The sequence below is a fragment of the Anabrus simplex genome, chromosome 1 (assembly GCF_040414725.1).
Source record: "Anabrus simplex isolate iqAnaSimp1 chromosome 1, ASM4041472v1, whole genome shotgun sequence".
Taxonomy (NCBI): domain Eukaryota; kingdom Metazoa; phylum Arthropoda; class Insecta; order Orthoptera; family Tettigoniidae; genus Anabrus; species Anabrus simplex.
The window spans coordinates 527,692,728-527,719,031 of NC_090265.1; the positions used below are offsets into that span (position 1 = coordinate 527,692,728).

General features: G+C 37.4%; 1 protein-coding gene across 1 annotated transcript in view; it reads left to right on the plus strand.

The window, feature by feature from the left end:
* The window catches only part of LOC136869059 (uncharacterized), a 255,307-nt gene that overhangs the window by 184,484 nt on the left and 44,519 nt on the right, over positions 1 to 26,304 (plus strand). Inside the window, exons 16-19 of the mRNA XM_067144821.2 lie at positions 3,153 to 3,283; positions 3,993 to 4,031; positions 4,114 to 4,152; positions 13,995 to 14,036. Coding sequence (XP_067000922.2) covers positions 3,153 to 3,283; positions 3,993 to 4,031; positions 4,114 to 4,152; positions 13,995 to 14,036 — 251 coding nt within the window. The remainder of the gene's footprint in view (positions 1 to 3,152; positions 3,284 to 3,992; positions 4,032 to 4,113; positions 4,153 to 13,994; positions 14,037 to 26,304) is intronic.

Genomic DNA, 26,304 nt, shown 5'->3' on the forward strand with positions numbered 1-26,304 from the left:
GGCTGTCACAACGTGTAATGTGATTTGTCACTCCACATGATGCTCTTACATTGTTCTAGAGTCCAGAGGCGATGTGCTTTGCACCACTGTATTCAGTGGGGAGCGTTCAGTTTAATGATCTTCAGTTTATGTACTGCAGCTTGCGCAGGGAATCCAAGTGCTAACGCAAATGACAAATGGTATGATTTTGGCTTCCCTGGTTGAGGGAAGGGTGGGGTGTGTATAACTCCCTGGAATGTCCATTTCACCACTTCATCATTCACTGTTGAACGTGGTAACTGAAACCTGTCAGAAATCTCACAGTTGGAATGACCAAAACGGTGGGCATCGATAATTACGCCCCTTTCAGCCTCACTGAGCTCTTGTCATACATCCATTTTGACCACTGTAGTCTATAAATATTTCTACCAGGCATTGACGGCCTTATATAGGCTCACAACATGCTTGAGTGATGTATGGGATCAGTCTTCTTTCCTTCAAAGGGGTGTCTAGTCAGTGATGGCAATGAAGAGTAGTATAGATTAGGATGAATACTTACAGTAATACTGTACCGAATGATCCTACAAACAGTGACCAAGTGTTGATAGACCATCATTAGTGAATTGTAAATAAAGTTGTTTTATTTTTGTGTGTTACTTCTCTGTGAAGTTATTGACCTAATTTGTTTATCACCGATTTTACACATCATTAATAACGTGACTGTACTAAGTATTGATGCACCTATTGCTGAGCTCTGCTGCCTATATCACCTTGACTAAGAATCATGACAATGAAGGAATATAACAGAAGTGTAGAAACTGACTGTGCATACATTTTCTCATCTGCAAATGAGAAGGTATGGGCAGTTGAATGGCAGCGGGTGATATCATGGAAAAGTCTGGTGCGTGTGCAGAGGACGTCCCTGATCATTGCAGACGTTGACATCTTTGTTCTGTTGATGTACTTGCAGATATGAATGTTTTATACAGAACAGCAGGCTTAAATAGCTGACTCACATGCCTCATTTATCAATAAAGATATGTCATGAGACAGTTTTAGATCCAAAAAGTTATGAAGCCAATGAAACAGGTTCTTTGGACTCTTATCATTGAATTACTGGGGTCTCTGTTGACATTTCGTGTTTCACAGATGTGTGTAAAGAACATTATCAGATTGAGGACTGCATCCATTTAATTTCTGTTGCATGCAGGAGTTATTTCTTATCTTGCAAAAAAGGGGAAAATAGCTTCTAATTGCAGTAATAAGTATAGCGGAGAGAGTCTTAACTTCACCTTTTCTCCTTTAATGGCAGGTGGACATCCGCACCGGTTCTTTGATGAGGACAGACAGCATGTACAGAACTTCACATAACACTCATTTTAGGAACCTGTTGTAGGTTTTGTTTCTATTTAAATTACTTTTGCACCTCAACTTTTTTGTTTTTGGGTAGCACTTTATCACACAGTACTATGTACTATTTTTTGAGCACCTGAGAATTACATGCATATCCTGTGGTTGTTTGCTCGTTTATACCACGTTTATGTTCTTCTTCTTCTTCTTCTTCTTCTTCTTCTTCTTCTTCTTCTTCTTCTTCTTCTTCTTCTTCTTCCATGTCCCTGCAGAACATTGCAATCAGTAGCATGATCTGTTGTTTGTTCAAAGCTGTTCTGAATAGAGTAAGCTTCGTCACCCCAAACCGCTGGCTCAAGTTGCCGAGCCACGATGTCCTGTTTTGCCCTGGACCACATTTTCCATTAATTTTCCCTGGTGAATGTGGTATTTACTGTTCTGCATCATATGACCAAAGTATTCTAACTTCCTTCTCCTGATGGTAGGGAGAATTTCTGGTTCTTTGTTCATACGGTGCAAAACCTCTATATTGGTCATTTTAGCTATCCAAGGTATCTTCAGCTTTATTCAGGATTAAAATTTGATTTGCAACTTGTTGCTGTTTAGGATTACTAATGTTTGACTCCACTTGGCTATCTCACAGAAATCAGCTGACTTGTAAGACTTGTAGTGAAATGTACCAACCTTACAGTTGTCGAAATTTTGTGTATGAAACAAAAAATTTTCCTACAAGTGTAGGAACATCCTCTTGTAACTTGTACGCTTATAGACTTGTAGCTTTATGAAACAGGCCCCTGATATAAGTCATTATCATTGAAAGTAAATGTAGCAAATTTATCTTTTAGTTTAACTATTAGTGGAAGTGTTGTTTTCGGTCTTCTTCTATTTTTGTTGTTGATTTTATTGATGAAATGGATGAATGGATGAAATGGATTCGGTAAGATTTCCGCATCCATAATTAGACTATCATCTAAACCACTTATGTGCATCATATATGGTGTCCCAGGAAAACAAGATACATCTATACATGACATTAGTGTAACTGGTACTACAGTAAGGTTGTGAGACATAGGCAATACCATAGACACCTGAAGAGCAAATTTATGCATTTGAGAGAAAGATTTTAAGAAAGTGTTAGTCTAACCTACAACACAGAGACCAAAAGATGGTAAAAAAGGCACAAGGAAGAACTATACCATTGGTTTAAGAAGACTGATATTGGGAGGATGATTACATGATTAGAAAAAAGTCTGCAGTGGGTAGGATATTGTTTTTAGAGCAGAGGGTACTCTCCGTAACTGAGTATTTACTTATCACCCGACTTGGAGACATCCAAGATGTCGCGTTAGGATCAAGTGGAAAGATAGAATATTGTTGACATTGGAACAAGATGAACCCGCAGCCAGCGTTTAGGATGTGGGAGATAGAAGTAAATGTGTGACAAATACTTGTGATGTGAACTACTGTAGGTAACTTACTGTGATTGAACTTGTATATATCTTGAATTTTGGTAGTTTTTTTTATGCTTTGTCTTCTGCTATATGCCCAAATGGCCTGTTTAAGAGCAGTAAAGATGATGATAATTATCTAGAGAATTAAAGTAGGATGAACAGAGGAAAATAAGCAAGACATTAGTCAACTGATTTTCTTTCTGATTGACCAGACTATTTTGGAAATGGTGAGGGTTTGAAGATCAGCTGAAAGATTAAAGAAGACTAGTTTAATGCAGTTGTCTGTAAAAATATGGGTACTGTATATTAATTATAATAGTCCTGCCCTTTTCAACAGCTATCTCTATTACAACTCATTCTCTTCCTTTCCAGTCTTTCTGAGGAGCTGAGAGATCGGATATCCAAGGCAGGAATGATTTCCTCAATGAAAAGAGCCCGTAGTAAAGGCAAATGGTTAAGATCTTTGCCAGATGGAGCCATGGAAGCAGCTGATGCCCTTGATGGTAAGTAGGCTGCACAGAGTTCCTCATATTTGGTGAAGCCTAGTTGGTATTTTACCTCACTTAGCTGGATATCTTCTTATAATTTCTTTGCATTCACTAACAACTCGATGGGCATGTTTTTTAATATAGTGCCTCTCTGGTGCAGTAAAATGACAACATTGACTTTTTGTAACAAAGCTCTTTTTAAACATGTATATATGTTACAATAATCTTCAAAGCCAATATTCTGCATCTTTGTATTGAAGCCTATTCTCATCTCTAACTAACCAGATTAACTTTGTTCATTTCCACTTTTACACATTTATGAGTAATGTAAAGTAACGTACAAGTGCAAAAGACATGAACATCAAAAGGAACCCACAATAGGATAAACACAGTGGCGGGTCAGTAGAGGAAGAGGAGGAAATAGAAAGGAAACAATGCAGGACAAGGACAATCTCCACATCTTCAAATAGAGAGGTTCTCTCCTCATCAATCCCAGATTTTCTATATCCATTTCTTCTCAGCTCCAACAAGCTCATTTCTGCTTTCCAGCTTTATCAAGGCGGCGAGTTTCAACACTTATTGAGGGGCCATCTTGTCTTTGTCTTTTTATGTTTTCTTTCTATTTCTCTCTTCTTTCCTCTTCTTTCCTTTCAGTGTCTCATCTTTTTATATATGACTAAATTTATGATATTTACTGCTAAAATATGTATTTTTCATGTTTCAGACTTGCTGTCTGTTGATTGTCTCGCACTCTCTGTTGGTGGTTAGTATGAAATTTTGTGGTGATTTGCATTGATTTTCCTTTAAATGATTTTGTTCTTAGTGTGGATTCATCTTTGTTTCAGATTTAGACTCGGTGGAAACAGTGACGGAGACGGATGGTGGCAAGTGTTTGTTCTCTGTTTCACATAATTAAGATATGGTGTTGGGAGAAAAGGAAGCAAATTTCTCAAAATTTTGGTGAACAGAACAAAGTAGAAATTCGAGAAAAATGTTATCAAGGTAGCCTCTGTCAGTGCCTGGATATAAACTTACATCCAGATAGGGTAGTTCGTCATTCTGCTACATTTCCATGAAAAAGGCAGTTGACATTGATATGTTTCTTGTTTGTTGTTAATTAAATTTTTGCTGTGAAAATATGCTGTTTTTACATGCTGTTATTGAATATGATAAACCTTTTTGAGATGTAACTGAATAGGTTCACTGAAACTACTATTACTAAACAACTAGTGTTGCTGTATTTGATATCATTTATTCATGAATATCTGTAGTGAACTAATGAAAGATATTTTGGTTCATACCCTGCAGTTCCAGGATTCAAACCAATACCGACAATGTAGGACAGCGTAGGACAGCAGACTGATCTGGAAGTGCATTGTTTGGGGCCTGTGGAGTGTACTGTAAATGTTCGGCAGAATTTTGGATATGGGGATGGGTGTGCGTTCCACATTTGGGCAAGAAAGGTGATGGAATTCTAACATTAGATGTAGTTGTAGGAAAATTTGCCACAATTATGTGATTGTCAAGCTGTACTGCAAATAGTGGAGTGAGAATAATATGTGAACGGATGAGTATACGGGCAGATATTGTGAAATGAATAGTTAAGTATTGGTTGAGAATTAAAATGGGGGCAGGATGTGAAATACTAGGCGTAGCATATCACCACAAAGTGAAACATCAAAATGAGGGTTGCTGGGCGGATAGGCTGAAGACATTACTAGACATCATAGGAATGGGATACTACTGGGAAAGAAATTTATCAAGGAATGACAGGAGATTGTGGAAGAAGGTAGTCTAAATGGTGAAATACATAGAAAGACAAACAATAAGGGCAGAATGTAACAGCAAGAGAACACTAGTAGAATTTTGTAAAATAAGTGAAAATATGCCAGTAAGGACTCAGATGTTAACAAAAAGGGAAATGAGAGGGATAATTTGGTGGTGGAAGGGACCATACAAGAAACATAAGAGGGGGGAAAAACCTAAAATCAGTGCATTTTATGCAATATACATATGGAAGTGACACATCTGTTAAAAGATATAAAGAAACAAGAAAAATCAGAGAGAAATACAGTATATAGATGGGAAAGATATACTGTAGCTAAAATTGAAAATGAACCTGAACTTTACACACTCGCTTAGCTACACACAGAGAACAAAAGAAACCGGGAAGGACAGCAAAATTATGTTACCTTATCAGAGGAATTTTGGAAAAGGAATGTAAAAGAAAAGAAAAGGGGTGGGGGAAGAGAAAATACATGTAATTAATGAGGTCGTTTTCTTGACTGCAGTCGAAACTGGTTAAGACGTCCCTCTCTAGTGCGTTTCCCTGCTTATTACACCATTATTCCGAAGTCCCAGGATGTTCCTATTAAATACATGCTGAAGAAACCAGGATAGCACTTTTACGTTACTCTTTAGTACATTCGTAACTTCCACAATAAGAAATTTAAATTAGTTCTTCTGGCTCGTTTCGCGCACGACAGACCAACGACAACTGGTCTGGGTAGGGATTTGGTAAAGAACTTAATTTCAAGGCCCCGGAGCGCGGTTGTGTTTCGGCCTACAGCTGCAGGGAGCGTCTGACCCAAGCCAGTCTTATTCTCTATGTGTCTGACGTGTTATGTTCGTGAGGCCTCTTTCAGACGGCGTGGGTTCGACCCGCTTCCGTGCTTAACCGCCGGTTCACCTGGGCCTAAACCAAGAACTGATCATTCAAACAGAATCTTTCAGATAATGCGGAGGCGGAGAGTAACAGTGCGCAGGAGAAATTTTTGAGCGGGCAGTCCGTAGTGAGTCGCGGTCCCACCCCCACAGTTACTTGTTATTTGTCATTAGTTTTTATGCATGTCATCATACACAGCGGATTGATCGTGCTCACAACATCATTACTGCGACCTGTATCAGAACCTGATATTGTTAGTTTTTATGCATGTCATCATACACAGCGGATTGATCGTGCTCACAACATCATTACTGCGACCTGTATCAGAACCTGATATTGTACCTGTAAGAAAGTAGAAATTAATTTAGATGATAAAGAAAAGTTTGACATTTGATATTTCTCATTTTCTTTCTCATTTTCAATTTAAAAGTCATTTGTGTGCTTTTTTCGTTTCGTGTTTGATTTTCACCAGTTGTTATGGAACCCGAAATAGACATTGAGAACTTAATAACTTTAATGTCAACATGATATTGTATAGGCTTTTGGGCTTGTGCCGTGTCAAGAAAATAAGATTCAATTCTTAACGTTTCGCAGAAAACTATGCTCTGCGTCCTCAGAAGAATTCTCGACTGTCCACGAGAAAGGCTTCTTAAACAATGACACTTTTGAATTTGGAACATTCTAATCGAAGTAGAAGTGGAAATGGTACGTTCATTCACCACCAGATGGCACCCAGGACGCGGCTCAACGCTAGCGTTCGAAGCGGAACCGGAACGTACCATTTCCACTTTGATTATAACGTTCCAAATTCAAAAGTCTCATTGTTTAAGAAGCCTTTCTCATGGACAGTCGAGAATTCTTCTGAGGACGCAGAGCACAGTTTTCTGCGAAACGTTAAGAATTTCATCTTATTTTCTTGACACAGCACAAGCCCAAAAGCCTATACAATATCATGTCTATAAGTACGGCCCATGAAAGCATTAATGGCAACTTTAATGTCGGAAATACCAGTGGTCTTGTGTTTGGGAAAGCGTGATATCATTATTTTAGACCTGTTATCAAGAGAGTATTCTCAAAATTGTACCCATCTCTTTCACTAACAAAATTTGAAGAACACAGCATGCTTGAACTATTTTTGCATTTTTTAAGTGTAGAAGGTAAATGAAGACTATGATGATCCCTATTTATTACTCACTATGAAAAGAGTGTTGAAAAGGATCCGCTGAAATGCGCAGGGAGTTTTGCACCGCTCGATCCGCTGTGATTGTAAGAGTCAGAGAAGTGGGTACCGTATACCCACGCATACACACAGACGCATTTTACTCCCGTGCCGTCTGAAAGAGGCGTGAGTGACTTTTGTAACAACGTATGTAAATTAGGCCTACTGTACTTACGTGTGTAACATCGTTTGTAAATTAGGCCTACTATACTTACGTATACAACTGACATGTTGTCGCTTAATTTTATGTTTGTAAGTGAATTGTGTAACAACGTACACAAATTAGGCCTAGGTCTACTGTACTTATGCATATTGGTTTGCAGGACATTCAGTTATGGAGAAGAAGAAAGCTAGAAAGTTTATAGATGATGAAAAATTAAAGTTTATTGAGAAAGTGGATGCTACTCGTAAACCACACATGAAACGTGTGCAAATCACCCAGATGTTGGACTTTCCTGTGACAACTTTAAACATAATTGTAAGAGACGGCTGCGACGTGTATAACTCTCATTTCTAAGAACGTTTTTCCTTGATGTTTTACTATGTTGGTGTTCTGAAAATGTATTATTTCTTTCTTTATTTCATTATTTATATTTGTAAACACTTGTTTCTTTGTTTTTGTCATAATTATTTTTACGTTCAAACCTAACCTTAAATTTATCAGCAAAATTGTTTTTTTGTTTTTTTGCACGTTCCCTCTTTATGACGTTATCTTTTTTTGGTCCCCGCAAAAACGCCGTAACAAGTTTTGGCTGTGCGCACTTTATTCAAGTACAGGCAATACCTCAGAGGGCTAAGGTTGTCCAATTTTTAAAGATATGTCCAAATATGTCCAATTATATTTCAGTTACATATTTCTTGTGACATTTTGTTAATTGGAATGTGTTTGGTATCTTCTATTATGTAGAAAACTGACTACATGTAATTGTTATAATTAAAATAAACAAATACTCTCTCTCCAGTTGGTGGTCATTCATGACTGGGAGAGAAGAGTGTTCTGTTCATTCTACACCAACCCAACAAGAGTATTATATCATGCATTACAAAAGGGGTTTGAATTGTCGACTTAGTTCATTACTGAACCTACATTATCCGGGCAGAAATTGCCATCATATTTAACACACACTCATTCCCATAACCAAGGTTTTGACTAATGTTGACATCTCACAGCACCCAACTGATGCATTTCTGCACATTGCCTTCTTGAAAAAACATCAGTTTGCCATTCTGCACAACATTGTATTGTTTTTGAATCACTCTGTATAACTTTATTTGTTCATGTGAAAGTGTCCTGGATGTTGAGGTACACACATAAATTAGTCATTTATTACCCTTATGTAAATAATATACTGTAGTTTTTGCAATTAGGTTATTTATTTATTCATTCATTTATTTATTTATTTATTTATTTATTTATTTATTTATTTATTTATTTATTTAATTAATTAATTTCGTATCAGCCCAATATTTTTTCAGTCTGAAAGATGCTGTCTTCCTTTGTTCTGCTGAAAATACCCTCCCATTAGACCTTTCATTGATCTTGGTCTGTAGCCTGGTGTGTGTACCTTTAAGTCTTAATTTTTTCTGTTTTGTTTTTGAGATTCTCTATTGTTATTTGTAGTTCTTTAATATCCTCCTTAATTTCCGTGATCCTTTTAATCTTGGTCTTGCTCTTCCACAATTTTTCAATTATTCTTCTGCTAATTCTGGTGTCAGATGTTCTGATAAGATGTCTGAAGAATGATATACGTTTTTTTCTTAATCGTGATCAGTACTGGTTCAATTTCCTTATAAACTGTTCTATTTGCTGCTATTCTCCATTGTCCATTAACTTGATACTGTTTATATTTATGCATGTTCTAATTATTCTTCTTTCTGTCTTAAGTATTTTATCTGTTTCAGCTGTATTAGTAGTAATAAATTGTTTCACTAACATAAGTTATTTCTGGCTGTAGGACTGTTTTATAATGTTTTAATTTTGCCGCTATTGATAAGCTTTTTTTTTTCATTCATTCATTTATCGATTTTGGCCAGCTGTAGACCACGTAAATAACTCCTCATGATTTAAACTTTCTTTGGCGCCAGTACTCCTTCATCCTCCTGCTTGCTGCTTCTTTTCTTTCAGCCATCCATTGTTGTTTCTTCTTGGTCGCTGTTTCTGGCTCTAGGAAACCCTTAAATGTGTAGCTTTTTTCTGAAGGTGGTTCTATTGCGGATGTCTTGATGTGTGATGTTCATTTCTTGCAAATCCTTCTTCGTGTTAACAAACCATTTTTCATAAGAGCTGCCTTTCCTATTGGGCTTATTGAAGTGGTTAAAGATTTTCTTGGCAAGTCTGTCATCAGGCATTCTTGAAATATGTCCAAAAAATTTAACTCTTCGCTTTCGAATGACATCTGAAATCCTACTGCATGTTTTATATATTTCTTTGTTACTGCGTAATCGATATGTGTCTGTACATTTCTTTGGACCGAGGATTTTTCTTAGAATCTTTCTTCCCTTCTTCTCAATTTCTTCAATGACTTTCCTGGTTGTTAATCCCAGGCATTCTGAAGCATACAAGCACTCTGGTTGAATTATTGCCTGATAGTGGTGTAGTTTTGTCCTAATAGAGATCGCTTTCTTGTTGTATGTGTTTTTTGTAAGGTGGAATGCAAGCTCCATTTTTCTGGCTCTCTCGCGGTTTGCTTCTTTATCAAGCCCATTAGGTTGTATAATCTCACCAAGGTATTTGAATTTAACAACTTTATCTTTCTTATCATTGTTTGTTGTTACTATGTATCTTGGGGCTTCTTTAATGTTGGTCATGAAATGTGTCTTTTCAAATGATATCTGCAGGCCAGTTTCCATTGCTACCTCTTTTAAAGTGTTAACTTGTATTATCGCCGATTCAATATTTTCTGATAGCAGTACAAGATCATCAGCAAATGCTAAGCAGTTGATAGTGATGTTCTCTTTCTTGTATCCTATCCTTATTTGGTCTTTAATGCCATTTTCTGCGAGTTCTTTTTCCCACTCTTTGATGACTTTATCCAGGACACAATTGAACAGTAGTGGGGATAGGCAATCTCCTTGCCTAACGCCTGTCTTGATTTCAAAAGGTTCAGATATCTCTCCCATAAACTTAACCTTTGAGTATGTGTTTGTTAAGGTCTCCTTTATTAGCTGTAATGTCTTGTTATCTGTACCCATTTCTCTAAGGATGTTAAACATTGTGCTCCTATCAACTGAATCATATGCTTTTCGAAAGTCAACAAAGACTGCTACATACTTCTTGCCCCTGGCAACTCTGTCCTTCAGTATTGTCTTGAGGTTCCAAATTTGTTCCACACATGATCGTCCCTTCCGAAAGCCTCCCTGGTATTCGCCGATTTTGTGTTCAACTTGTTGTTCTAATCTTGATAGCAATGCCATAGATAGTATCTTGTATGTCTCTTGAAGGAGAGAGATGCCTCTGTAATTGCTGACATCTGTTCTGTCCCCTTTCTTGTGTAGTGGGTGTATTAAGGCTAATTTCCAATCATCAGGAATCTTACAAGTGTTCCAGATTTCTTGCATTAACTGGCATAGGTTCTTGATCATTTGGGGGCTCACATGTTTCCATAGTTCACTCATTATTGAGTCTTCACCAGCTGCTTTGTTGTTCTTAAGCTTCTTGATTAGATTTGTGATTTCTGTTTCATCTGGCGGTGTGGAGTCTGGATTCTGTTGCGTATGTTCTGTGGCAAGCTTCTCCTCTGGAACTGGGCAGTTAAGTAACTGTTTAAAGTATTCTGCTAACAGTTGGCAATTTTCTTCATTGTTTGTTGCTATGGTGCCATCCTCTTTCTTGAAACACAAGCTCGGTGGTTGGTATTTAGAAAGGCTCCTCTTAAATGTCTTGTAAAAGTCCCGCGTGTTATTCTTTTGGAAGTTTTGTTCTATTGCAGCCAGTTGTTCTTTCTCGAATTTTCTTTTTTTACCTCTTATGATTTTTGCAGTTGATTTTCTTTGTTCTTTGAAGCTGTTGTAATCTTCCTCTTTCTTTGATGAGTACCACTTCTTCCATCTTTGTAGTCTGAGTGATATTGCCTGTTCACATCTTTCATTCCACCATGGATGTTTTCGTGATTTCTTGAGTAATGCTGTTTCTTTGGCTGCTCCTATCATGGTCTGCTGCATTTGCTTCCATTCAGTTGTTTCAATGTTCGTCAGTTCTTGGTACTTGTTGCTGTTCTGTTTTAACTTTTGAGTGTCGAATCTTAGTACTCTGTTGTTTGTGCGTTTCTTCTTGCTGCTGGGAATAAACTTTATCTTTATGATTGTTAAATAGTGATCTGTTTCTATGTTGGCTCCTTTCTTAACTTTAACATTCATGATTTCTTTTTGACTTCTATGGGAGATTGCAACGTGATCAATTTGATATTCTCCTAATAGTTTGTTTGGTGATGCCCACGACGTTTGCTTCCTAGGAAGCTTCTTGAAATGAGTGGACATCAGTTTCAAATTAAAGTTCCTACAGAACTCTATAAGTCTTTGCCCATTTCTGTTGGTTCTTCTATGAGCTGGGAAATCCCCCACTATTCTCTTGTAGACTTTTTCTCATCCTACCTGTGCTTTTTTTTATTGTATGTAGTTTTGGTAATATAATTTGCTTTGTTTAATTTATTTATTGTGATATGCCAAGCTGGTTTCTCATTAAGATTATAAGTTATGATTTCTCCTAAATACTGTGAAACCTCGTTAATTAACACGTTTTCCCGCTTAGCATGTAGTCAATTTGAAGTCACGACACGGCGCCCATTGTATTAAATCTGTATAAAAAATACCTCACTTAACACGTCACGATTTTTTGCCTTTCGACGCCCGTCGTATTAAAGCTGTATAAAATATACCTCACCTAACACGTCACAAATTTTTGCCTTTACCGCTTAGTACGACCATATATTCCCCAGACCTGAAAATGTTCTTTCTCATCCCTTGTGTACTGAATGTGATTTCCAACAGAGATAAGAGCCCTCGCCACGGATTGGTCGGGGAAAGTTGCGTGACAAGAGGAAATGACCTTGAATTCTCGAACACCAAGTATATTGCGCCTTCGAGGGGCAAGCTGTTCGCTTAGGTAAGATTGAGTTTTGCGTCATTGATTGGCAGTAAAGACTTTACGTGTGAACAATACAGGGCAGGGCTATGTTAAAGCATAGTAATAGATTCCACTGCGGCTAGGAGCGCTGAATTCACTTTTCACGCTTTACTTCTTTTTTTCTTTCAAAGCTGTCCTGTTGACATACATTGCTTATGGCTGGGAGTCATTCATAATTATGCGTCACGGAAGTTACCATCACAAAATGTGTAACGGAAGTGCAACTCTAGCAACCATGCAGCCGTAGGTGAATGGTCATGGCTGAGAGACATATCTATGATCATTTGATTTTGTCAAAGGGAAAAGTGGTTTATTTTTTGTTCTACATTCTTTGTTCTATGGAAAGGTCTTAGTTGTCAGTGAGATTGTTGAATAACCCAGTGTGCTTGATTGTGCTTGTAGCCTATTTCGCATTCCAATCAGAAGTTAGAAATTTATTTATTCAAAATCATTCTTTCCAACTTCGGAAATTTCCTTCGCGCACTCGTTTTTCTTTTCCTGTTTCTATTTTGCTTATACGCATTTTCAATTTTGTCTCGGTTGCCCACAATAGTGTTCAGAGTAGGTGGTGTTAGATTTATCGTTCGTGCCAACTCTACACGCTTAAGATGTGGATTCCTATCTACTTCTTGAAGGATTTTAATTTTTTCCTCATTAGTGAGTGGCTTCATTACCCTTTTCTTATCCATAGCTAGGCCATCACAAGACATATACCGTATGTACTGCACTACTGAACTTCTCACGATTATCCTATTAGTCGGTAAGTCGGCTCTCACGCGACAAATAATCACTTCACTTCTTTTTACCACTCAACACAATAAATTGAAGGTAATGCCAGTAATTCTTGTGATAAGATGATTTAAATCAGTGAGGTACGACTGAATTTAAAATAAGTCTATAGTGCAGCAATAGCAGATCTTCGACAGTTCATTTGTGGGTGCTGTTAAGTAATAAGGCTTGCATATACTGTGAAGGCCTATCCCATTAAAAAGTTATGTAATGATGCAGGCAATGGTAAAGCGGTGTACCTTTCATACAAAAATACAAACTGTTAGTTTGACAGTTGGCACGTTTTTATTATTCACCGGCAAGTCTGTCCGAACCAATGCCGAGTACTGCCGAAGTTCTGTGTTCAAGATGGCGGCCGAAGGCGCTAAATCGCGTATGGCGGGTATAACCTCGCGAGAAATTCATGCTCGAACAAAGTGACCAGAAAACAGTGTTTAATTACCCACTGGTCAGAAACCTAAGGCTTCAACTAACAATTCATTATACAATTGTTTTAGGCAGATACTGTAGCTACTTCTATGAGCCCAAGTGCAAAAGAATGTCATATCTGTTTTTCCGTGTTTTTCACATCTTTTAATAGTCTCCTGTTACTTTAACAGGCTCCAGTAGAGAATTATTTATATTTGTTCTCTCGACTTTTTCATACTATTTAGTGCTTTCCTTTATCTCCTGAAACACTACATACACAATGTGAAATGTACTAATGTGTAAAGTGATACCATCTCCCTGTTGGATAGTTTTTAATGGGATATTAGATAGTGCGTTGTCCTGCGTAACACAATTTTTTCCGTCATCCCCCTGCAGAAACGTACTAACGAGGTTTCACTGTAGGCCTACGTAAATTTATTAACAATTTTGATTTCTTGCACATCAATTAACACTAAAAGTAAAAATATCCTTAATTTCATGGTAATTAATTGTTTTCTTACAGAAACTCTGTCAAATGCAGCAGGCTCTCAACTTCCTGTAGATGGTAAGTTTAAGAGTTATACATTGTATTTAATTCCTTATAGAGAAGTTTTAATAGTTGTACTCCTTTAGCTGAGGGAGACTTAAATAGCAACTTCATGAAAACGTTTGCAACATGAAAACAGGCTGTCGTGTAAAATTGTACGTTACATTAATAATTGAGTTTCATGTGACAAACATGTTTTTAACCAGTAGCATTTCTGTTTTTGTTGTCATTTATTCATAAATATATCTAGCGAACTAATGAAAGTTATTTTGCATTTTATCCTGCAATTCCACTATGTATTTTAGACTCTACTGAATTAAAAACACTTCACGCTGTCACTGACTTTTTTTCACAGTCATAATTTATAGAATGATGTCTGTTGTTAAAGACTTCTTATAAGCATGATAACTGACAGATATGAAACTAAATGCTAAATGATGATTTCTTTAAGGATGTATCCATATGAAACATTCAAATTATAGTGTGTAGAAATTAATTGAACCCAGTAACGTCAACAGCTCATGTTGATTTGCGGGTTTGATCTCCCTTGGAGGCTGTTGTTCAGGAGTTAAATGTACTTCTTTGAACTGTAAAATCTAATATTTTTCTTGGCATTTAGCATTACTTGTGAACTCAGATGCTGTTATTGTAGGAAAAACAAGTTGTATACCAAAAGAAAAGAAAAGGAAACTTCTTGGAGAATTGATTCTGTTCAGCAAGCCATAAAAGATAGGAATATGGCAAGATGAGAAAGAGATAAAGAGAACCTAAAAGGTGCAGATAAGGGTTACTTAAAACTGAAAGAACTAGAACAGAAGTATGTTGTCTGTCTGTTAGGTCATCAGCCCAGAGGCTGGTTGGATCCTCAAATAGCATCACTAAAGGTTATGCGGTTATAAGGAAACCCCAAAAACCAATGGCAGCACCAAAATGAGGCGTACTAGGCAAGAAGAGGAGTGAGGTAGTTTGCCATTGCTTTCCTCATTGGGTCAGAAAGTACTATTGCAGCACGACTGACCCTATGAGCAGCACCATTCATAACACTCAGATGCAGTAGTCGTGCTCTGAATGTCATTACTCAGCACTGCCCATACCCCAGCAGCTTCCATATTGTCACAGTCATGGATGTTGACTGGGACTTCGGTGGAAGCTACACTTTACTCTGGTCTGTGCCAAGAGATGGAAGCAAACGTACTGTATCCATCAAGAAATGACAGCAGGCACAACAGAAGTATGGAGACCTAAAACTCAGAGCAAAGAGAATGATTAAATCTGAGAAAGTAAAAACTGGATTGAATTTACTGACAAATTAGTAGAAGACAGTAAAGGAAATAAGAAACTTATGTACAGAATTGTGAAAAACAAAAGAAGTATTCAAGTACCAATTAAAGCATTGGAAAGGGATGATGGAATTATAACATGGAGAGAGGAAAACATTCGGAAAGAGATTAGAAGGTATTTTTCTTCCTTGTATAATGGAACAGACCTAGCATAAATCACTCAAGAAGATTTGGATTTTTATACTGGGAACAGGGCTGGAAAAACTGAATTCCCATTGACTTGGTCTGAGATTGAAAATGTTCTGAACAGTATTAGCAAAGGCAGATCACCTGGCCTTGATGAGCTGAGTTCAGACATGATTAAAGCTGCTGGAACTCATGGACTTCAGTGGCGATTTAGAGCGATGAATGCTGTGTGGAATGAAGAAAAAATCCTGACTGACTGGACTAAGGGTTGTATAGCTTCCCTCTTCAAGAAAGGAAATAGACAATATGTGGCAATTGTAGAGGAATCACACTCCTGTCTCATGGACGTAGGTTGATGGAGAAAGTGATAGAGAAAAGATTATGAAAGATCATTGAACCACAGCTTGGGAAAGAACAATACAGGTTTTAAAGTAACAGATCAACAACAGATCTCATTTTTGCTGTTAGGATGATAATGGAAAAACATTGGGAAAAGGGAAAAATGTCATCTTTGTCTTTCTGGACCTAGAAAAAGCCTATGACAGCATACAGATGGGATTGCTTGAGAAGGAGAAATGTTCCAGTATCTCTCATCAGTAAAGTAAAAATGTTGTACAAATACTGCCAGAGCTGTGTAAGGATAGGAACTGGTATGTAACAAGTAAAGGAGTTTAACAATGCAGCACTTTGTTGCCTCTAGTAATGAAAAGAGTGAAACAGCACAGCAAGAACAGTGCATTTAAGGCATTTGCATTTGCAGATGATTTGGGGAGGTAATGAGAAAGACATTCAAGGAAAGATTAATGCTTGAGATTGTCATTTTAAGGAATTTGGACTTAAAATCAGCCCTAAGAAAACAGTTGTTATGACAGTCAACAGACAAAAGTCAGGAGCAAATATCACAGTAGACAGACAGAAATTGCAAGAAGTTAACCACTTCCAATATCTCAGTAGTACCCTGACTGAAGATAACCGATCAAATGCTGAAATTACAAACAGGATTCAAAGAGGAGCTGTCCTTTACTATCAGGTTAGAAGCCTTCTCTGGGACAGCCAGATTCCAGTACTAGCCAAACAAACACTTTATCAAGCTTACTTCTTGCTCATAACAACCTATGTCCTTGAAACTTGTATCATCACAGGCAGAGATAAAAGTAGACTCCAAGCTGCAGAAATGAAATTTCTCCGGATAATGCTACAAAAAACCAGGAGAGATAAGGTCCGCAATGAGAGGATTCGCCAAGAGATTCAAATAAGAAAATCGTTATGTGATACCATAATCAGATCAAGATTTAAATGGTATGGCCATGTAATGAGAATGATGATGATGGTGAAATGAAATGGCGTATGGCTTTTTGTGCCGGGAATGTCCGAGGACATGTTCGGCTCACCAGGTGCAGGTCTTTTGATTTGACTCCTGTAGGCGACCTGCGCGTCATGATGAGGATAAAATGATGATGAAGACGACAAATACACCCATCCCCCGAGCCAGAGAAATTAACCAATGATGGTTAAAATTTCCGACCCTGCCGGGAATCGAACCCGGGACTCCTGTGACCAAAGGCTAGCTCGCTAACCATTTAGCCATGGAGCCGGACATGATGATGATGACGATGATGATGATAATGATGATTTAGCATTACATTTGCCATTTAAACTTGATGTGTTCTGTATATCTGATTTTTGCTACCTGGAAGAGTGAAACATGTTATCAGCTAGCATACTTCTCCTGAGAGACAGAAGATATGGTGGGAGGGTGTGATCTGCCGTCTGGATTGTCTCTGTATGGTTATTTTGCTGATTGTAGAGTGCATGCATTTTGAAGATAGGTTCTTTGACCGTACCTTAATTTGTATGTCTTAAAATAATGGAGCTAGGCTGAGTGTCTTGGATGGTAGAAGGGCTGGTCTTTTGAGCCCACGTTAGTGGATTTGATCCTGGCTGAGTTTGGTAGTATTTGAAAGTCCTCAGATACGCCAACCTCATGTTGACAGATTTATTGACACACAAAAGAACTCCTGTAGGACAATATTCTGACACTTTGGCTTCTCCAAAAACCATAAAAGCAGTAGTTAGTATCATATATGTAATCATCATTGTGCATTGTCTTTGGTAGCCGATTCTTTGACTGTCATTCTACTTTGATTGTGATTTCCTAGATTACTAACTCATTTAAAAATACTTTAGGGTGGCATGCACCATCTTGGAGTAAATTACTCCGGAAGTAGCGTTTACTAAAGAAGTCCATACTACAGAAGTAAATTACTACAGGAGTTATTTACTCCGGAAGTAACATCGGTGAGTTGAACTACAATGTACTCTTTCAGTTACTACTATAGAAGTAGCGTTCGTTACTTGCAGAGTGTAGTTGTCTTTGCATGTTTCCTTTAAAGAAATCTAAGTAGATAAGATTATGTGTGATAGGAAACGGGGGGAATAACGTAAGCGAAAAAGATAAATGCTTGTTAGTATAGATAATGACGATCTATGCAAAGAATATAGAGTGTAAGAAACACAGCATAAAGGTGTTGGATAAGAAAAGAAATTCATGGAAAGCTGTGACAGAAGAATTCAATGCTTCGAGTGATGGAAAACACAGTGAAGAGCAAGTTAAGATTCTGTGGAAGGACTTAAAAGCAAAGGCTTGGGAAAAAAAAAAAAAAAAAAAAAAAAAGCAGTAAGTCATGGACACACGCGAAAAATTAAAACTGATGGTGGTTTCTTCAAACAGATCGCTTACATCCACAGCAAATTTTTTTACCATTTTCACACCAGGCAAATGCTGGGTCTGTACCTTAAGTCCACGGCTGCTTCCCACTCCTACGTCTTTCCTCCCCTATCGTCGCCATAAGACCTATCTGTATCGGTCGACGTTACGCAAATTGAAAAAAAAAGAAAAAGAAAGAAATACCATTCAGGTTTCTGAAAAGTTCGCCGTTGTCACCGGGAGGGCAAAATTGGGAGTATGCTTGCAGTCAATTGCAACCAACGTGAAGAATTTCCTTTTATTTTCTGAACAATCATCATCATTTGCAGGCGTACCTCCCTCTTAATGTCACTAGTGCTTTAACCACGCGATGAATAATGCTGCCAGTAGTTGTGCAGTAAATGTTAATGAGATCATCGGCAACTAACTGAAATGTTCCAGTACGAAACACTCGTAGGACACACAACTACTATAATTTGGGAGGTACAACAAAATTAAGACAGGTATTCAGCTGTAAGTGATCTCCAAGTAAATTTAGAAGGAAAGTAAAGGATTCATTCCTAAGACCGAACGTTCCTTAAACACTCTCTGTGAGCACATCATACGGCTCTCGCCTTTCACGCACTGTACACACTATTACATTTCCCCATCATTTTCTGCGTCAGAATCATCAATATAATCTAAGTAATCCATAAACACATTTGAAACATCTTCCTCTCGTATACGATACGATATTATCAATAGTCAACAAGTCTAAACCTACTCCATGCACGAAGTGAGAGTAAATTCTAACCTATATTCATGTGTTATTTACTTCTTCAGTAATATGCTACAAGATTGTGCTCTTCAACATTTTACTCTTGTAGTAATTTAGTCCAGGAGTATCTGAAAGGACTAAAATACTTCAGAAGTAATTTACTCTCGTATGGAAGTCGCTGAATGCTGACTTAGTACTTTACTACGAAAGTAGAACTTACTCTTGGTTGGTGCACGCCTCCCTTAGTGTGTTCGCAGGTGATGTTATTCATAGTTTATTCTGCAGCGTATACATTGCTCCTAAAGTTGGAAATCTTGCCTGAGGAATGAACGTTAATTAGCTGTCTTGAAACTGTCATGAGGAAGACTGAAAAATTCACAAATTTCTTCTTGATGATGTCTCAGAAACATTTGAAAATACATTTGGCAATCATGATGCTACAGTAAAACCTTGTTAATTCAAAGTCGTTGAGATGCAGAAATTGGACTTCAAATTACATGATTTTAAATTAACCGCCAACTCGTAATTCAGAAATGCCAACCCTTGCCATGTCATAAAATATTGTAAGACCCATTACTGCATACAATTAACCTTGATTCACAGTTTAAATCTTTCAAAAGCCATGGAAAAATCTATTTCTAGAATGTATCCAACAAGGTGCATTTACAGTATTCAAATAATTCACTTGGATAAATCACTGGCAAATATAACCTCACGCAACGAAAGATAAAACATACCATTCAAAGATGAGGACAAATAATGCTGGCACTGGGCGAGTTGGCCATGCAGTTAGGGGAGCGCAGCCGTGAGCTCGCATCTGGGAGATAGTGGGTTCAAACCCCACTGTTGGCAGCCCTTATTATTTATTTATTTGGCGTATGATGAATAGTGACAACCTATAAACTATTTACGCAATCAGTGAAAGCTCTGAATATGGTTTTCTGTGGTTTCCCATTTTCACACCAGGCAAATGCTGGGGCTGTACCTTAATTAAGGCCACGGCCACTTCCTTCCCATTCCTAAGCCTTTCCTATCCCATCGTCGCCATAAGACCTATCTGTGTTGGTGCAACGTAAAGCAAATAGCAAAAAAAAAAAAAAAAAAAATGCTGGCTCTGTGCAAATGCTTCATTTTTTGGATTACTATACTGTTTGCATTTTTTGGATGCCCTGTACTTGCACACAAAGTACCCGATGCCCTTAAAACATCGTGGCTTCTCGAACTTTCCTATGTCTAGGGGAGGAAGTCTCTCGCTTCCGTCTGCATTGCAACATAGTACAATGGCCCCCACCCTTGTACGATTTCCTGTCTGGCACTTCTCCTTTAAAACCATAAGTCCGTTTGGGCTCGGCAATAAAGAAACAATTCAGTTTAATCGGCATTGACAATATCGTTTGGTGCATATGAATTGATTATATGAGCTACTCTTTTTCGCCAACTGTTGGCATCTCCAGTGTTTGCGGATTCTGCTTCTCCGCACACTGCCTGCTACGTAATATTGTGGTGTTCCTTAAAACGCTGAATACAAAAGAATGACTATTTCACTCAAACTCAGCAAATATGAAGCACACTGTAGACACACCACAGTGAGTGAAAGTGCGGAAAGCTACCACAACACATTCCGGAAGACGCGTTCTATCATGACGTGGAAAATTTTTGAATTTAAATTACTCTGTAAAATAATAAATGTTTACAGAAAATGTAAAGGCTGTTTTGAATCAAAAGTCTGAATTTCGGTACTGGGACCGACATTGTTCTTCGAATTACGAATTATCCAAATTTCAAATTAAACAGTTTAAATAACATTCAAACCCGTACCTCATGTTTCTGGGAATGAGAGCTTCTTTGAATTAGGCAGGATTTTGAATTAACCAATTTTGAATTATTGAGGTTCTACTGTATCTAAGACCAATGCGTTGATGAAAATTTAACTACTTTCAGATTTGTCCCTTAATTCTCACTTGGATAATCTATGCATGAAAGATATTAAAAATAAACTAACTCCATTCCCATGTGATTTTCAAAAGATATAGTTTCTCCTTAAGTATTTTTTCCTCAGTGGATGTTGCCGGTCAATGTGGTCCTGTCTTCGCTGCTTACAGCTGCCCCAAATAAGTTGGTTGGTGATGTACTGAACCACTGGCTAACAATTCCAAACTAGGAAATGTGTTATCATGTATGGCTGCTTCTTTCTTTTACTTTTTCTTGCAGTATGAGTGTTGATGATGGTATTTCTCATTACAAATAATATGGTATGGGCGAAATATGCTATCTTCATTCCTTTAGTGGTTTTTTCTATTTCTAGTTGTTTTCGTATGTGCTAGGTAACTATGTCATTCATTACATAATGCGTCCAAGATATTCTGAGCATACGACGATAGCACCAATTATGGCCATGAGTGTCCATTCCTCCGCACCATCTAAGTTGAAGATGAAGGTTTAAGTTTAGATTACATCTTTCTTTATGTTATATTATGCTGCTCATGCTATTTCAGTGCAGGTTTTTATTTCTTGATATTGAACAATATTTATTGGTATTGCCAATGGATTAAATGGAACTATTTTTTTGCGAGAGAAGCATAGTATAACCTTCCAATGTATGTCAGGATGAGATTGGTGAACACATTGGAAGTTTATGTCGAGAAATGATGTCAATGAAATCTTATGTCCAGTTATCACACCTCCAGGTGAATTAGAGAGCAGTTGGTTTGTCTAATTACGTGAACAGCATTGCTGAATTGAAGATATCAGCGGATTGATGGCCAGCTCTAAACCCCGTGGTATCTCGGAAATGTGGTAGACAGTTAAACGTCGTGAAACATAGGGCAGGATTAAGCGAATAATACGCATTCTTCAAGTAAAGTTTTCGAAATGCACGAACGGCAGAATATCTGTAACAGAATGTTACTGAGGGCCATGAAATATGTAAACAATAAATTCATATGAGAGGGCCATACCTTGTACATCTAGTCTCGCACGATCCAACGATCGAGATGAAGAAAAGAAACTGTCGATTACTAACCTAAATACGAGGCGGCGATTATTAAATAAGTTCCTTTGCTAGTACAGCTGATTTGTACGAGATCGTCTTACATTATGTGTCAAATGTTTCCAATTGTCAAGAACATATGGGAGCTAGAAGCTGAGAAGGAATCCCGAAAAACAAACCGTCTGCAATTATTATGTTGTAGTAGAATCTGTTTTGTCTCTGAAGAAGTTGTCACTCTCAATCTACATCTCAAAAAGATCGGAAGCAAGAATTCATAGGGAAAAGATTGTATTGAAAGGAGATATTAGAGAGATATTGGCATATTATAAACATATAATATTGTAAAACAAGATATCTTGTTATTGAATGAAAAAGGCAAGTGTATCATTTGAACTGTAAAAATTCTATTAAGGTGTATAGCTTTGTTCTAATTGATATCTCTGAGTTTCAGGTAATATGGAACCGTCAGCAATCAAATATTCAGACGAAATGAATGCACGCATCAACATGAACAACTAAAATAGAGGGACCTCAAAGGATCTGACCAGAAATGCGATGGACAATACTTGATAATGTTATTGAGTGAGAGCTGAACTCGGAAGGTGACATCGTCGTGGAGCAACAACCTAGGATGAGTACTTGAATATCTTATATATTCCGCCACGTAATTGCTTATTGTAGATGTAGAGTAGTATTCATTTTAGTGTCGATTTGACATGAACAATTTTAACTTGAAAGCGACCGTTATTTGTTGGATATTGCGTTGTAATACTTATGATCGTTACGTCTAGTGTGGTGAGCCAGACTACGTTGTGATAATATGCGATGGTTGTGTAAGATTTCTTTAATGTTTGCTAGCAAGGTTTTACGAAAGATTTTTCGACATGGATGTTATTGGTATCGTAATGGTGTTATGGTACTGAACGTTAATTTTAACTTGTAGCTCAGAATACCTCGGAGGAGCTCGGTATTTTGCGACGCGCGTTTCTGTGGTCTTCAAAATGTTATGTGCTTGTGCGGAAATACAGTGTTTGATAATAGAAGTGTGATACTATTGTGGTGACATAGAGTTAATGCGGCAACGTATTTAGTAATTTTACGTAATTGCCTGAATAGATTGTTCTTTAGTATTGTGAATTCGCTGTGCATGACGAGTTGTGCGATGTAATAAGGTGTTAATTACGGTAGGATCTTTGAAAGTATTTACGTGGATAGAGAGATGTGATGATTATAGACGTGTCATTAGGATTGCGAATTTTATGATGATGTTATGTGAAGGTCCTGATGATGGTATTGATGGTAGGAAATATGTTGGTCATGCGTGAATTTTGATGTTGTCGTGATGAATAATTTATTTAGGTACGAGGCCGTATTTTAGAATAATGTTATAGGATGTTGCACTCACGAACACTAGTAGTTGGTCGTCATATTTATCCTATTTAAATACAAGATTGACCAGAGCGCACGATATTAAAGGGATGTCTAGGATCTTCGCAAGATAATCGGTAATGTAAAGATATTGAGGTCATGTCGTAAAGGAAATATGATCTTCTATGGTAAGTAAATCATTTCTTTGCTAGTTGGATTTTGTAGATCAGTTGAGTTGACGCCTAGTGCTAATGTAGTATTACAGGTCAAACGTCGCAGTGGTATCCGGAGGCGCAGAATCAACGTAGTTAGACAAGGTTATTGTAGACGTTGCAATGTCTCTTGATGTCTTTTATTTAGATGCGGTCACCGATGGACGTACGAGAAGATCGAGTCTGTCTTTTAAATGCATGGTTTTGATGGATGTTACATTATGTTACGATCCTGTGTCTTTCAAACATTTCTATTGTATTTATGGTGATTTTATGAAGTTAGAATAACGGTAATTTTCAAGTTGCTAGATAGACAGATACTGACATATAATGCGATGATTTTAAAAGAGAAATGACGGAATATTATGAGATATTTGGGTAGGAAATAACATTCTGAAGCGGATGATTCTATAATTCCCAGTGATTATTTTAAAATGCGAGATTGATAACTAATCTTTCTATGTAAGCCTTCAGCAGAGGGACACTTTGTCTCTTTTGTTTATCGATTGACGATGTTATAACATGTTTGTAACAAGAGCTTGAAGTTAGGTATTTATTTTCAATTTAACATAATATTTTCCTTTCTATATCCGTTTGTGTTGCCAATAATTTGCTCTTAATGTAGTTGATGCATTTAAAGTTATTTTAAAGTCATTAAACGGGAAATCCTTCCATAAATAAAACATTTTACGAAGTTCTCATTTAAAGTAGTGTAGGAACATTAGGATAGTTATTTAATTTAGGATAAGATTAAATGTTGAACAATGTATCTCGTCGAATATGCCAATATTCTCGATCTCTTAATACTCTATTGTGGAATATTCACGTAATTTAGGCAGGAAATGATGATTACATTCTACGTTTAAAACCACGATGATAACAGTCCACTTAATTAACTTGTGACCCAACTCGTCGGACTTGCACGTCCCTTGAGTGGAGCCTTCATGGATCTCCGACTGCATTGCTTCGCCGCGGCTTAACCCAACACTGAGATACAGGATTAAAATTTACAAAAATGGTCACAGGGACTGCTGTCAGGGCACATATAGGTATTATAATTTTACTTGGCGCCCAACGTGGGGCCAGAGTTGAATTATTTTATTACCGAACGACTAGAGTCGAATTACTTATCGCTTGGCAGTGGACTTGAGCTGTATACATCATCGTTTAATGCCTGTCAGTGGAATTCGTGACGAAGAGAACAGAATAGAGATTATATTATTAAAAAAAGGAAAACTCGAAAAGACATTGGTAATCAGAGAACATTGAATCTACAACGTTGTTGGTGAAGAATGTTTGAAATATTTATTTAATCATATATTTTATGAATAATATTGGAAGGATTTGGCCGTTAATTAGTACTACGATTTTACTTAGTTTCATTTTATGACATTATGGAAGGATTTTCCGTAAAGTTTCAGCTCTTGTTAATCGGGATAATGAGTCATTTAACTTTGATAGAGCGATAGGTTGTTCCATGTCACTTATTGTTGGATGTCCGTCATATTTCGGGTCAGATCCGGAGAGACCCATACGTTCATTTATTGAATCTAATTCGTGAGGTGCTAGACAGGTATAGGTGTTGTGGAAACACTAGATAAGGACTGTAGAGTGAGATTGAGAGTGATATATTCTTGTTAAGGAACGATATAGGAAATTACGATGGCGTCTCTTGCTCAAGTAAAACTGTTATTGGAGGAGCTCGCTGGAAAAATGAATAAAATGCAGGAATCGCAAGAGAGTACAGAAAAGAGAATTCAAGAGGTACGAGAATCGCAAGAGAGTACAGAAAAGAGAATTCAAGAGGTACGAGAATCACAAGAAAGTACTGAGAAAAGGATTCAAGAAATACGAGAATCGCAAGAAAGTACTGAGAAAAAGATTCAGGAAGTACGTGAGTCGCAAGAGAATACTGAGAAAAAGATTCAGGAGGCACAAGAAAATACCGAGAGGAACATCCAGGAATCGCAGAATACTACTAGAGCAGAAATCCACGAATCACGGGAGAAAATGCAAGGAACTTTTGACAGAATCACCGATATGGTGCAAGAAAATATGAAGGTGATGCAAGAAGAGATTGTATCGTTAGGGTCGAAAGTCGCTGAAGTACAGGGAGAAGTATTAAATTTTAAAGAAGAAATGAATGCAGCAATGAATGAAAATAAGAGAAATTTTCAAGAAAAATTTGAAGAATTGAAGGATGATTTTAAGTCAAGCATCCAAGAGTTGCGAATTCAAGTCGACCATGACCTTAAAGAGCTCAAAGAAGAAGTAGATGTGATGCAGGAGAAGATAAAAGAGTCTGATAATAGTTGGGATGGAAAACTCAAGAAGGTATCGGATGAAGTCATTATCACCAATGAGAATATACGGAAAGAGATAACCCAAGCAAGAGAACAGATCAATGACAGATTCAATTTGATAACGGAAGAATCTGAAGAGAATAAAGCTTTGATGAATCAGCAAATAAAAGGATTAAAAGACGACTTAAATGCTATTCAAAAGGACGTACAGAACCTGAGGATTGAAAACGAAACAAATAGGAATTTGGTATCATCGTTAAACGACCGACAGACGATAATTGAGGATGGAAGGAAGACTGAAGTAAACAGTCAATTTGAGATACCACAGCTTTGCGTTGATATTAATGACAACGGGACAATTCATACAGGAAGTGGAACCCAGATTGTTAACATTATACGCACTTATGAAGATAGGCCTAAGAAATTTAACGGAAATATAGGATCCAGTATGACTCCTCGTGGTTTTCTAAGAGAGATTGAGGAA